Below are 15294 nucleotides of genomic sequence, written 5' to 3'. Positions count from 1 at the left end.
TGGCATTTAGCAAAAATAAATAATTTTTGTAATTCGAACTGGAAACAAAAAACTTTTGCCTGATTTAACATGAGACTGTGAGAAAAATTTCTTTTTGTTAGGTTTATGAAAATATCTGGTTTCAACTTCAAATAACATTTTCCAAATTTAGGCTTTTGATCAAATGTTAGATCGCACATCATTACAAAAGCCCAGCCTGTTACCTAGCAACCCCAGTGGAACTCTGCCCGTTGCCTAGCAACTGAAGTGGAGTTCCAGCTCACTTGGTCAGCTGGTTTTACCGCCATATATGCAGTACAATGGCTGCTGGAAAAGACAAATGTTTTGGAGGAGGCTCTACAAATGTAATACTTTTTACAGATGTATGGTTGTATAATTGTGAATCTGTTTGAAGCCATTTTCATGAGCGAGTGTAAACGTTGAGTTTGGTGGCGTGGCCAGCAGCAACTTAGTTGGATTTAAAGTGAAGAAAATCCCTAAAGCATCTCATTCTGAAAGGAGACCAACATAGGCAGAACTGAGCAGATTGAAATCTCATTATCTAAGAATGATTTTGTGCAAAACATGCAATGAACATATTTATAGCCCATAGACATAGCCTAACCTGTTCAAGGAAGCATAAAGGCCACATTCAAAACTACACAACTTTAGTTTTTTTTTTAACTTGCATTACAATGTGTCTTCTCTGACTTTAGAAATGGCTTCTAACGTCAATAAAATATTCAGCAAGATCGGTGGTTTCAGTCTTTGAAAAATGACCCAACTCCTTTCTTCAGCCCCGGATTTGTTTAGATTCTCCGGTCAGAGTCAGAGATCAGGCTGTTACCTAATCTGGCAACAAGCTCCAGAAAGAAAATTACTTCCTTCCAACTCACCTGCAGTGACCCGCAGCAATCAGAGCTAAACGGGTTCCTAATCACAAAGAAAAACCCTGTAGGTCAGCCGACGCACGGCCCACCCAGCCTCCTCCAACACCTCCTCCCTCGATCGGCCGAGCTTTGAGTGCAAGTGTTTAAACTGTCACTTCAAATAGACTCAGCGTTGGGATTATTTAAGCAGGACCTATCGTGTTCAGTTTGATGCCGGCTGCAATATCCTGCAGCTCTGCTGATCCCAGCGGCTCGTAGAGAGGGGCGGCAGTCGAGCCGAGTCAGGGAAAGGTGAACGGGGCTGCGAATCAGCCTAGAGAAAGGTGGAAGGTGGGCCAGGAAATGGCAGCAGAAGATACAAAGAGAAGCGACGGAGGCCGAGCGTATTTACCACTGTCAGCATTTAGGAGGCTACTCTGAACCTAAAGGGTTTGGGTTCAGAGTAGCCTTCCTGCTGGGGGCGTGTCTGGGGGGGGCACGCTAAAATTTATATTTTATATAAATGCACTGCAGTCTTATATTACAATAAGCAGTGGACCAAGATTTGAATAGCAATGCTATTTGTTTAGCCAAACAAAAACACATGAATCTGTTAAGCATGCGGAAACATTTTACATTTGTTTGTTACAGTGGCTTATAGGGCACAAGCTGATTAAAACATTATGTTTTCCGGGTAGTATTGTGCCACTTTATACCACAATCAAGTAATTATGTTACCTTCAGTTTTAAAAATCCTATATATATCAAACATTTCTTAGAAATTTTACTTTGTAATTTAACGCCTTCAAATGGGGCCTCTGTCTCTTTAAAAACTCCTGCTCTTTCTGAAACTCAGCCCTCAGGTTGTCATCACAACAGCGCTCCTTTAGCAACGTCTTTACCGGCACTGAACTGAGATTTAGCTTGTATAACGAGCTCAGCTGATGTGTTTGCTAATTGTTGCTGGCTAGTCTAAAGGAGTCAAGTGGGGGAGTCAGAGGGGAAGAAAATGCAGCTGAGGGGGAAATATCTCAGAATTCTTTCAGAATTAACTGAGAAATTTCTGAGTTTAAAATTTAAAAAAAATTTGCAAGATAAAACCTCTTGGAAAAAAGAACTTGGAAATATCTGAAATATCTAAGATAAAAAAAGTTTCTGACTTTTGAAATTTTCTGGAGTTCCATAAGATGAAAACGTTCGAATTTTCAAATAATAAAAAAAAAAGAATCCAAATTTTAAGAAAAGAAATTCTGAGATTAAAATAAAAATTTCTCAGTGTTTTCTAGCAAATCTTTCCAAACCTAAAAGTTTCAATTTATTTTCCCCAGAAGTTTTCAGAGTTTTTTGGTAGAAATGTACTCTTTTTTTATATTACTCTTTTTTTATATCTATAATAGCTCTATAATAGCTCTAATAATTATAATACTTTATGGTTGCTGCAAGCATTGACTGAGACATGCAACCATCTTGCTGATTTTGGAGGTAGTTTGTCATTGCACTTTAAATAATCTATTGTTTAGATTAGTTCTGAGTAGATTTTAATTGTTTGAATTAGACCACCGGTGGACTTTAGAAGAGTTAGCATCACCTGCAGCTGCCAGACTTGTGTAGAGATGCCGGCTTTGTGAGTCCGATTGGACAGCTCTCCGACTGAACAGGAAGTCTGCTAATCTGTAACCTGAACCGGGGGAAGGAAGAAGGAACCATCCTCCATTGCTTTCACCGATTGTATTTATCACCAGAGCCTCGTTTACAGAGCGCAGCGTGGCTTAACTAAACATCTTCTCCGTAAAATAAATGCTTCCAGGTTACTCCCGGCACAGGTTTCAACTCAGGGGAGCATCTGATTTCAATTACCAGAAACGCCATAGGAAGCGGCAGGCCTAGCCCGCGCCAGCATCACCATGGCAACGGGCAGAGGAGGCTCGTGCCAAAAGGAGCCGTGCTCGTAAGGCGGGAAACGCTGATTTGATAATTAGTTCCTGATGCGTCTCATTCTTTATCACATCAATCATGTCTAAGAAAGAGAGTGAAACACAAATACTGTTGGGTCTTTGAAGACAGAGATGTTGGTCGAATCCTAAACGCCTCCAAAAAAATGGCGTCTGCAAATTGATTTTATATAGAAAGGGATTTGAAAAAGAAATGAATTGAAAAGATGTCCAACAAGGATTATCTGGGGAAGAAACTGGTTTATGTTGAGTCTGAAGCATCATGTGATGAAGTGGTTGACCACAAACGACAAAAATGTGTTCGGCAGATTGGGAAGACATTATGAAAGATAAAGATCCGTAGCTTTAATTGGCTTCTTCCTGATTCTGGCATGGATAATTTGTCAAAATTGGCAAAAAGAAAGAAAAAATAAGAAAAAGGACAAATCATAATCCCGAAAATCTGTGGTTTTCGAACAAGCCAAGTTCCTAGAGGCTTTCTTTGTTGATTGTCATGGTTACTTTTAAGGTTACATTGGATTTTGGTTAGGAACTATTGCAGAACAGAAACTGATCCATAATCAACATAATCTGCGATTTATTGAAGAAAAACCAGGCAGAATACAAAAAGTAACTAAAACTGAAACACAGTACATATTGGAATTATCATTAATGCCAAATTAATACTAAAAACAATGATTTTATCACCTTTTTCTTGTAGAGACATGTCTCTACAAGAATATTGCAGATTTACAATATTTACAATACACACTTGTGAAGTATGTATGCAGATTTACATACTTCACATTTTTAAAGAGAGGACACATTTATGATTTAACAAAGGGGAAACAGTTGGAAACAAAAATAAACTGTCAAAATTTCATTATAAATTTAGTGACACGTGAAAAATCTGCATTATGGTCAGTACTGGGCAATATTTCTCAATTTTTAACATGATGTGTCGATTCAGTAAGTATAAAGTATGTTTTCTCAAATAATATCTCAGTATTGGTTATCGTCCATAACAGTAATACTATTAACTTTATCCAAAATTTTCTTATTGGTGCATCACTAATTAGCAAATTGGCTAAAAATGTATTGTGATTATGTTTCTACATTGAAAGAGGAAGTAAAATTTGCAGCATTAAAATTTAAGTGGCATTTTTTTCATTCAAATCCTGGTGACACATATGTACTTCCATACAAACTTCCCCTTCTTCTGTTTTTTTATTTTTTTTATCAGTGCTGCATTTACTGCAAAAAATATTTTAACAAATCTAGGTATCTAAGAAATTAAGCATAAAAATATAATTTTGGGTCTTGTTTATGCCGACCATTTTTATGCAGCATAAAAATATAATCAGTAAATGTTTAAAAATGATCCGTTTCTGCAGATAATTTTTATGCAGCAGCAGTTAGTCACTTCGCTAATGGTTGTTACACAAATTCGCCAGTAGGGGGAGACAAAGCTCTTTGATTCTGTCAACTTCCAGCTGATGAGCGTTTGAATTAATAGATAAATGAAAAGTTTATTAACTTACACGCAATTTTGGTTTTATTTGAATAATCTCTATGCCAAATACTTACAATTCTTAACAGGAGAACAATTTGACTTGAAATACAAGCATAGAAAATGTAATTTTAAACACTCTGAAGTGCATTAGGTTGTGTTTAAAATCTATTAAATAGAGGAAGTGGAAGGCACAGGGTGAACGCCCACTTTTGGTATCTCATAAAGCCAGTGAGACTCAGACAGTCGGATGGAGGAAAGAAACCTTCAACCGTTTGTCAGAACAGCCCTGTCTGTGAAACATCTCCAGACAACTTTCATTTAATTCAAGCAACCATGAAAGGTGAGTGCTAAAAGTACAAATTACATAATTTGGATGAACTGCAGATGTTGCATCATTATTGTTTCTCTGTAAACGTTCGCAGGGTTTAGCTTGTTTTCCATCTTGGCGGTTCTGCTGCTGATGAAATCATCCTCAGGTGCTGCTGAGTCAAGTGCAGGCAAGTAGTTTTTAAAATTACACAGATCTTCTGTTTTTCCTTTTTTGAGTCACACTTAAAGGTTGGAATTTTGGCACACTTTTGTTTACAAAATTGCTTTAAAACAGACAGAATTTGAGATTTTTGAGCACAGACAGTTTAAGTTGGTCTTTAACTAGGCCACTCCAAGGTAATCTTTATTGAGCATCCCTACAGGATGACTCTGCCATCGCAGAGTTTGATGTGCAGTGTTAGTTTTCATAGATTTGTTCCAACATTTGTTCCAAAAAAAAACATTTAATAGTTATTTTTATTGTTATCATGACGGTACCATAAAATATGGTGATAAAATGTTCAAAATCCGTATCACTCACCACTAATTGCTTTAATGAATGGGTGATGTCCCAATTTGTATTTGATTAAAATGTCACCATGTGGCCATGCTTAAAATGATATAAAATAAAACCAAACAAAAAAAAATTGTAAATGCCCATCTGCATCAGCTCAATTGTGCGCCATTCTTCAACTGCACACAAAATTATTCGAATAATAGATTTTATTTGGGAGTATCAAAAATGCAAACAGTATTTTCCTGCTAATCCCCTCCATTCTGCTGGTCTATTCCATATAATCCCAATAAAATACAGCTGGTCTGTAGTTGAAATGCTGCAAAATGTGAAAAGATGTGTAACATCTTGGAAAGCTACTACAGTGAACGTATGACTAGCTTATTTTTTTAAAAGCAATGCCAAAGAGTCAACTTTAAGTCATTTGCAAAAAAATATGATGTATTCTTTTCATTGTGAACCTGTTGAATACGTTACGTTAATGAGTTTAAAAATGAGGCAAACGAGGGAAAAAAGAAGCTTGAGATGTGCAAATATTGCGGCTAAAGCTATCAGTCACATAATCTGTAAAACTCAGTCTCACCTTGTTTCACAATATAGTTTTGGCATCATTACATCATCATATACCTGCAAGTAAAAATCCTGAAATGTTTTTAAGAATGAGAAATATTTTTCATTGCGATCCACAGAACTGGAGGACCTGACATAAGACAAAATTTTAGTTTTTGCAGAGCCTGTGTGAATGAGTGTCATAAAAATAAATTCACTATATAATGAATGCACATTAAAATATTACCTCAAACATCACATATTTTTATGCTTTCTATTATTGGAAACCTCGTTACTGTTGTCCATGGGGCTTTTCTATGCGATAAAAAGTCACATTATCACATTGAACTTCTGTAAGGAGGCAGGGCAGGAAGCCCGAATACAGCAAGTGTTAAAGATATGTGGAAGTGGTTGGGTTGTGAGAAATAGACGTTAACAGCTCTGCATATAAAGCCAGTTCCTGTAAAAATGGCGACAGCTTAGAGTTCAAGCATTGTCACCTGTGTGTGAGTGCTGGTATTTCCTGGTGAAGCCAAATGTTGGTGGTGACTGGGCATAAATGTTCTGCTGGGAAACAATGAGGCAACCTGATGCGAGTTTAAGGCCTGGATGCAGAGTGCGTTTCAAAACGCCCCGTCATGCTGCTCTTTAGTGTCAGAGCTTGGTTTCACTATCTGACTGAGTCATTGCTCCATCTGCGCCACGTCACGCCAGAGTAACTCCAGACTTCTGAATGCAGAAAATGAGTGAAATTAGGAAAGAAATGGTGTTAAGAGCCGACGAGAAAATAAGAAGAGTTGGACTGAACAAGCTCCAAATATGTCGACTTCACACCAAAAAAATACAGTTTTAATATTAATTAAAAGGAGCAGCTATATTTGACTTTAGTTGTAATCCCTTCTTAAATTTTGCTTCCTGTGTCCTCATCCATGTTTTACACAAATTAATCACTTTGGATTCAAGAAGAACTCCATTGTGGAGCCGCAGCAGAACTGCTACATGCAGCAGGAAAGTCCTGGATCTGAATTTGCATGGAGTTTGCATGTTTGGGTTCTCTCTGGGTTCTTCATCACGTTCTTCCTACATAAACCAGTCACAGTTTCCCTGAATTACCTCATGTGCGTGGTTGCTTGTCCTGTGACGGACCGCCAACTCATACTCTTTATTTAAACAGATGAGATGAATCGTTCTCACCAATCAGAGAGATGATCTGTGTAAAAAAAAAAAGCCAAACTCATTTTTGTAGATGCTACAGAAATGAGTTTCTTCAGACCGCTACTGTTGCGGTCTGAACCACTCAGTCAAAAACAACCAATCAGAGCCAGGAGGAGGGTCTTACTGCTGTCAATCGTCCTCTTGTACAATGCTTAATGTGTTAATGGTATAAAAACAAACTTACTGTTATAGGAAAACCACTTATCAGCCATCATCTGTGGCTATGCTAACCAGCATTAGCATTCATGGTAGCCTATGTTGTGGTGAACTAGCTGTAGCTTAGCATAGTGCAACAGGAAGAGGTGAGCAGGAGAGTGATTGACAGCGCTGAGACCTTCCTCCTGACTCTGATTGGATGTTTCTGACTGGGAGGTGTATTTCAGTAGTTAGTACTGGGAGCACTGGGAGAAGGCAGAGAAGCTCAATTTTCACAAATTGTCTTATACAGTCATGACATAAATGCTAATTTAACAGATATGTGAAAACAAAATAATTGTTTTAATAAAAGTGACATACTGGAGCTTCAGAGCTCCTTGCTTTCTGCTAAGCTGCAGCTAGCATAGCCTGTTTTAGTGCTAATGCTAGCTAGCATGGCCACAAATGATGGCGGATAAATGGGTTTCTTCTGACAGTAAGTTGTTTCTCCACCATTAGTACATTAAGTAGCGACTACATGAGGTTGATTGACAGCACTAAGACCCTCCTCTGGTTTTTGATTGGTTGTTTTTGCCTTGGAGCGTATGCTTTTATTTAGACAACAAAGTAGCCCAGGGAGAAGGTGAAGGAGATTGATGTTTTCACAGCTTATCTGTCGACATGGTGAGTTTTAAAAAATATGTATTAGTTACATACTGCAGCTTTAACTATCTTCAAAAAATGCTTGGTTTCATGTAATGTACATTTTGTTTCCGTTTTGTTGTGTTGTTACAGATGGTGTTAGGACAGTGTTATTTACAAATTAGGATTTAGTTCTCTAAATGGTTAACGAGCCAAATATCCACCCAGCTGCTTAAACAGGGCGTACCTCAGTGTAATTATTCATTATTTGTATAAACTGTTTTTTATTCCAGTGAATCCCTGTTGCTACTACCCTTGTCAGAACAGAGGTGTGTGTGTGCGATTCGGTACAGAAAGCTACAGCTGTGACTGCACCCGAACAGGTTTCCACGGAAAAAACTGCACCACTCGTAAGACAATTTGTTGTTCAGTAACTTCTAATGTGATTATTTTTGTGGTTTATTGTCTGCATAGCGCCTTAAATATTTCTCCAACGGTGCTTTTTCAAAGTAAAAAGGTACGTTTTGCTTTTATTTCTGCACAGCGGAGTTCTGGACCAGAATCTATCTGATGCTGAAGCCCGGTCCTGGAGTGGCTCATTTCCTTCTGACCCATTACCAGTGGTTCTGGACCATCGTCAACAACTCTTTCCTGCGAGATACCTTCATGAGAATCGTGCTGACTGGTAAGTTAAGGCGTCAAAACCACTCAGTCTTTAAAACACAGTCAGACTCAAACAGATAATGCAACATTTTGCATCCTGTACTTCAGTTCATTTTTGATATTGACTAATATTTTTCTTCTAGTTTTTTTCATTTGTGGTCAGAAACGCTTGGTGGAGGTTTATTTTTTTAAGCCATCCAGAGATCTGAATAGTGAGGAAAACCAAAAGTTGCTTTTCAAGCACTTAGTTTCAGCTCTTGAAAGCTCATTCCGTCCACAAAGTTTCAGGTGTTACTCATTTGGTTTAGGTTTTTGGATGAGTCACTGCTGGTTCACCTGCCCAGTTATCTTAATATTCATGGTTTATTTTTGTGGTCTATTTATGTTTATGTTCTTCAGTTTGCAATTTAGGATTTTGGACCTTGAACTTTGTGATTGTAAGCTTTGGTTTGACTTAAATGTAAATAGTAAATAGTTTATAAAGAGCATTTTAAAATCTTTTCTCTGAGCTGCCGGGAGCCAGTGCAGGATAGATGTGCTCTTTCATTCTGGTTTTAGTCAGAACGCTAGCAGCAGCGTTCTGGATCAGCTGCAGCTGTTTGATTTTTAGACAGAGCTGTTACAGTAATCAGTACAACTAAAGACAAACGCATGGATAAGTTTTTCTAGATCTTGCTAGGACATTAGTCCTTTAATCCTGGAAACGTTTTTCAGGGGATAGAAGGCTGACTATCCCCTGACTAAATTGTCCAAGAGACAATTTAGTCTCTGGACTAAAAATTGTAAGACGGCTTGTTTCCCATGTCAAAAAGAACAAAGTTCAACTCGATAACATACAGAGAAATAATGTAAAATCACCACTAAGCCATTCTTTATTTTTGTATTTTCTCCCTTTCAGTTGGCACAACAGTTGCATCTTTTCAGAAATGTTGCAACATGAAAACTGTCTGAAAACTCATACAAACAAGCTAATCCCTTTCTTGTTACAGTCAGAAATGAACTTATTCCCAGTCCGCCAACTTACAACACGAAGTACGGGTACATCAGCTGGGAGTCGTACAACAATGTCTCTTACTACACCCGCCTCCTCCCTCCTGTACCTGAAGATTGCCCTTTGCCAATGGGAACCAACGGTGAGGCCTTTACAACTTCTAACACTCATTTAGCCCCAATGAAATCTTAAACTGAGCATAAATTCACAGGTAAACCCGTTCTTCCTGACCCCAAAGAGTTATGTGAGAAATATTTTAAAAGGCGGGAATTCAGGCCAGATCCTCAGGGAACCAATCTGATGTTTGCTTTCATGGCTCAACACTTCACACACCAGTTCTTCAAGAAAAGTCACAAAGCTCCCGTAGGATTCACCAAGGCTTTGGGGCATGGGGTGAGACACAAGAGAGCAATAAGCAACATAGGTCTGGTTGTAGTCAGCATTTGTTGAGTTTAATACCCGATTTATGTGTTTTTATCCAATTAGGTAGATGCAAGCAACATATATGGAGAAGAGCTTGAAAGGCAGCATCAGCTTCGGCTTCATAAAGATGGAAAGCTAAAATATCAGGTAATAGTTGGGACATGTAAAGTCGGGCTGTTTAGTCTGATTTTCCACCTCAATATCTGTGATCAATCACGTAACGTTGAGCTCAGCTGCAATAAAATGGAAATAATCTATCACCATAACCCTCACGTTAAAAAATATCAGCTAAATTCACTGATAAGATAAAAGCTATGAGGGCTGGGCAACATGGCTGAAAAACGAATCACGATAAAAGTGTTTCATATCAGTCGATATCAATAATTATTGATCAGATTTTTGTTTTAAATTTCTGAAATACTGCCAAACTGGTGGCCTGGTTTTTTTTTCCAGTTTTCACTCCACAGTGTTGTTTTTAATTTTTAAGCAGTTATGAGGCTATGAGTGGTATAACTTTAAACTGCTGCTGTGCCAGTTACTCAGCAGGGTGTTGCTAGGCAGCCACAAGTTACTCAGCAAGTTGTTGCTAGGTAGCCAGAGTGAGTGGGTTTGTTGATGCCGCCAATCTTTCTTAGTTGTGGGTTTGTTGATGCCGCCAATCTTTCTTAGATGAACGTTAGAGATTGAGAGGCCAAAGCCTTCCTCTGCCTACATGCTGTGCAGTTCTGGGAAATTACTGAATATTCTATCATATGTATTATGTACTGATACCGATCACATGTCCATCGCGATAGATATTATTGATTTATTTTCCAGCAGTATAAGACACTTCCTCTTTATCCACTTTTATTTTAATAGACAAAATTATTCTAAAATAACTTTTTGAGTTCTGTCAACATGTAATATTAGCCATTTTCTATTTTACAGTGCTCATTTATTTTAACATTACTAAAGTTGAAATAAACATATTGATAGTTGATATTATCAGAAGGCAAAACAAGCTACCAATCTGAGTGAAATGCTGTTTACTAACATTATTTTTGTTTTCTAATCACTGTCAAAGCCCTAATTGTTTGTCCTTTAATTTAACAATGTCTTGATATTTTAGCTGTCAACTCCAAACTCTTTTTGTAATGCGCAACTTCTGTAAAGCTATTTTTGCAGCAGTTTCTGTGGTCAAAAAGGAAAAAAATAGAAAAGTTATGTTTCAGCTCTTAATTATCTATCTAAATAAGCGTGAGACCCTTTTTAATTTTTCACATCCAGCATGACTTACAAATCCATTTTCTGCTGACTACTTAATTTATTTCCTCAAAATATTTCACTTTTAGATTATTTAGCATGTAACAGATAAAGTAAAACAAAACATTTGTGTTTTAAAAACGAAATGTTTTGTGGCCCATGGGAAAATGTTAAATATTAAACTTGAGACGAAGACTACAAACCAAACAAGAGAAGCAATTAGTTATTAATTACAGATGTGTTGTACTTTGTAATAACTTCTTTAGTTTTACACAATTTTCTGTTCTTCAGCTCCTGCTGTGACGACTGCGTGAAGAAAATTCTCATATCCTGTTACTTGTCGACTTCTTAGAATAAGTCAAGATAATGACAACAGTGGTTGAAGATGGCGTCACCGTTGGTAGCTGAAAATCCATTATCGAACATTCAGATTTTGGTCTAAGAGAAGCCAGCTTATCTGATAACCTCTCTGCATGAAGATGTTGTTTCATCTGATGAAATCGCAGCAGTTTGAGGTCTTCATCAGGGCACAGGAAGCTAAGTTGATAAAGAAGTTACTGGTGAAATGACTCCTGATTGACGCTCCACAGCTGATCAACGGGGAGATGTACCCTCCCCCGGTGTCTGAGGTCCCAGTGGACATGGTGTACCCTGAAAGTTTCCCCGCTGAGCAGCAGCTCGCCATCGGACAGGAAGTGTTCGGACTCATCCCAGGCCTCACCATGTACGCCACCATCTGGCTGAGGGAGCACAACCGGGTGTGTGACATCCTGAAGGGCGAACATCCGACCTGGGATGATGAGCAGCTTTTCCAGACCACCAGACTCATCATTATTGGTGCGTATGTCACGTGTATTTTAAAATATTTACTCTGGTTTATTATTTATTCTGCTTATATGATGTACATGAGGTGGATGATATGAAAGAGAAAAGTATCTAAAACCTGCTCAGATGAGGGGTGTCCAAAGTGTGGGCTGGGGACCATTTGTGGTCCTTGAAATTATTTTGTTGGCCCCTGACCACAAGTCAGGAATGATAAAAATAAAAATTTTGCCAACAAAATAGACACTTTGCAACGTAACGTCAGGTGTGGCAGAACCCGGCCCAATCTCCATGTTGGAGGGCAGAAAAGCCGCTCGCTAACGATGACCACCATCAGTTTTAGCTGTCAAGTTGTCAACTTAACACGGTAAATCTTAAACGCATAATATACAAAAGAAAAAGGGATGCAGTGCTTTGCTACTAACTGTCAACACTATGACAACTAGATCAAAAAAGTCAGAAAAAATAAGTTTTAATTAAGAAAAAACATAACGAGGGAGTGGGAAGTAGTTCAGTTATGCTAGCTTGACTTTGACAAACTTAACATGTAGAGGTGCTGTGGATTTCGGGTGAGTATAAGGCGATCCACACACCAACTCTCTGACAGCTCATCAGTAGAGCAGATGCGTCAACTAGCTAATCAAATACCGATATGTTCAGACGATCACTTATAAATAATCACAAAATAAACAAGGAAAATAATCGCCTTTTTGCTCTCCACTGTTTCTGGATGTAAATGTTTGTTTACATCCAGAACAAACATGAGCAGGTAAAACAAAACAAACAAAAAGGACCCAATAAAACTAATTTCTGCATTTTGTATTACATTTTGTGGCCCAGCAGCAGTTTAAATTTGCTGCCTGTGACAAAAAGTTCGGACACCACTGGCTTAGATGTACAGCTGTGCTCCACCAGATGTTAAATTATAAACAACTGAACATATTTAAAATGATCCTGATGTCAAATCAACAAACCAATCTGAGACAAACAGGATTTGTATGTTTTTCATGGGAAAATCTGTACAAAAAGATTGTTTTATTATTTCAGCTAGCAAACAATTCTGAATGACTTTTAGAGCTTTTTGAATGAGTCATGCTTTTGATTGGCTACTTCCCAATTTGAACTCATTTGTTTAGTCTAAGTGAAGCAATGACTGTGCTGGATGGCATGTTATTTAACAATATGGCAACAATATCAACTGTTTAAAAGCACAAAAATTATTTTAAAATCTATTCATGATGTGGCAGCTTCCCATAAATGCTTCACAGTTCCTAGGATCTAAGTAAAACTGACATGTGTCCTGGTTAAAGTTTTGGAATGAGGCCAAAATTAAGATACTCAAATATTGATGGCATTTTTTGCTTGTTCTGTGTCATTTTCTCACGTTACTTGTTGGTATTACAAAGAAATACAGACCGTGCAAAAGATGCACCACAATACCAGTTTAAACTTTTATCTGCTTGTGAAAAACTGTGGTCTGCAACAGTACATGAAGTTACACAAATGTGGAACAGAAACATGGGTGATATTTTTATGTAAATCTATTGACCCATTTATCAGTAGTTTCAATGGACAGATATTACAGAGAGCAAAAAAACAAAATTAGTTCTGAATCAAATCCCCATAAGTACATTTGAATTGTCGTGGGACAAATGATTTGGTCGTTCACTCTGTGTGCTTCATGTGTGGTAAGTAGGAAGTTGATCTAAGGCAGGGGTGGGCAACTCCAGGCCTCGAGGGCCGGTTTCCTGCAACTTCTAGGTGTGTCTCTACTTCAACACACCTGGGTCAAATAATGAGGTCGTTAGCAGGACTCTGGAGAACTTGATTGCACTTAGGAGGTGATTCAGCAAATGTGTTGGACCAGAGAGACGTCTAAGAGTTGCAGAAAACCGGCCCCTGAGGACCAGGATTGCCCACCACTGAATGGTTTTCTGGTGGTGAATGTACTCCACCTGCTGGGCAGATCATTTTACTGAAATATTCTTATATTGTAATGCAGTTCAGAAATTTGAACTGCCTTACATCATAGCTTAAAACGTCTTGCTTTGAAAAGTTGCCGGAGTACTGACCTACAGCAGATCATTGGCAAAAAAAATTTGCTTTGAAACTTGCTGCACTGTTATTAGTTATGCAGGAGGTACCACTTCTGCTTTTCAAAGATGTATGATTGCATAACTGTGTATCTGCTTGCAGCCATTTTCACGTGCGAGTGTAAACATTGAGTTTGGAGGCGTGGCCAGCAGCAGCTCATTTGGATTTAAAGTGACAAGAGGCCCTAAAACAGCTCATACTGAACGGAGATCAAGATGACCCGACTAAAACCTCATAATCTAAGAGCAATTTTGTGCAAAAAAATGTTATGAACATGTTTTCTATAGTCTTTAGATCTGTGGCAACCTGTTCAAGGAAGCATAATAGGTCACCTTTAATTCCCAGGTGAGATCATCAACATTATAATAGAGGAGTACGTGCAGCACCTGAGCGGCTACCACCTGAAGCTGAAGTACGACCCCTCCCTGCTCTTCGGTGTGCGCTTCCAGTACACTAACCGCATCGCCCTGGAGTTCTCCCACCTCTACCACTGGCACCCGCTCATGCCGGACAGCTTCCTCATCGACGGAGAAGAAATCCCGTACTCCCAGTTTCTGTACAACACCTCCATCCTGACGCGTTACGGCGTGGAGAAGCTGGTGGATGCTTTCTCTCGGCAGTCTGCAGGACAGGTAAAAATATAGCAGCTTACATTTTGTTGCGTGTGGGAATCATGATGATCATGCATGCAGATGTTACGTTCTGAAAGAAAGCTGTGTGAAACAAGCGGCAAGTAAACTAGCAAATAAAAAACTAATTTAGTTAATTGCATAAATCATGCTTTGTCTAAAAAACTAACTTTAGTAACCGCTTCCTCTCGTATGAGTCCAGACAGCCATGTTGAAATGCAAGATTATTGAGACATAAAGGGAAGTTATTTAAAAACGCTTTCTTCACATGGTGTGGTAAAAGTAAATATCCTTCCTATTTCAACAGAAAAAACAAAGAATATGTCAGAGGGGAAAAAAGAAAAAGGTGGAAAAACTAAAATGTAAACACTGAAACTTATTCATTCAGCTTTGAGAAGAGTAAGTCAACATCCCTCTTTTTTACTTTTAATATGATATAATTATAATATCATTTTGTTCACGCTGCCTTTTCAGTGTCATTCACATTGTGCGGAAACATGTTCTGTCAGATTTAGTTGTAGACTTTAACTAGGCCATTCAAAATCTTACTTTTCTATCATTTTATTGATTTCAATGTCCACTCTGACTGTGATGCTCAAAGTATTTAAAACCTCAATGTTTTTGACCTGATCATTTCATCCACATTGAAAGAATTAGGGCTGAAACGATTCCTCGAGTGATTCGAGTACCTCGATTATTAAAATTCCTCGAGGAAAATTGACCTGCCTCGAAGCTTCGTTAATTTATGTTTTATCATTTAGCGCACCGTGTTCC

The 15294-nt window shown here is 38.3% G+C and overlaps 1 protein-coding gene across 1 annotated transcript in view; it reads left to right on the top strand.

Moving 5' to 3' along the window:
• The first annotated feature begins 4505 nt into the window (after nucleotides 1–4505).
• ptgs1 (prostaglandin-endoperoxide synthase 1) overlaps nucleotides 4506–15294 on the top strand; it is a 14920-nt gene continuing 4131 nt past the window's right edge. The window contains exons 1-9 of the mRNA XM_008417959.1: nucleotides 4506–4632; nucleotides 4715–4789; nucleotides 7950–8066; nucleotides 8201–8341; nucleotides 9309–9452; nucleotides 9522–9703; nucleotides 9797–9880; nucleotides 11566–11812; nucleotides 14237–14523. Coding sequence (XP_008416181.1) covers nucleotides 4626–4632; nucleotides 4715–4789; nucleotides 7950–8066; nucleotides 8201–8341; nucleotides 9309–9452; nucleotides 9522–9703; nucleotides 9797–9880; nucleotides 11566–11812; nucleotides 14237–14523 — 1284 coding nt within the window. The 5' untranslated portion in view covers nucleotides 4506–4625. The remainder of the gene's footprint in view (nucleotides 4633–4714; nucleotides 4790–7949; nucleotides 8067–8200; nucleotides 8342–9308; nucleotides 9453–9521; nucleotides 9704–9796; nucleotides 9881–11565; nucleotides 11813–14236; nucleotides 14524–15294) is intronic.

This window comes from Poecilia reticulata, linkage group LG9 (assembly GCF_000633615.1).
Source record: "Poecilia reticulata strain Guanapo linkage group LG9, Guppy_female_1.0+MT, whole genome shotgun sequence".
NCBI lineage: Eukaryota > Metazoa > Chordata > Actinopteri > Cyprinodontiformes > Poeciliidae > Poecilia > Poecilia reticulata.
The sequence above is the reverse complement of the archived record's forward strand: the minus strand, read 5'-3'. Positions and strand labels throughout refer to the sequence as shown.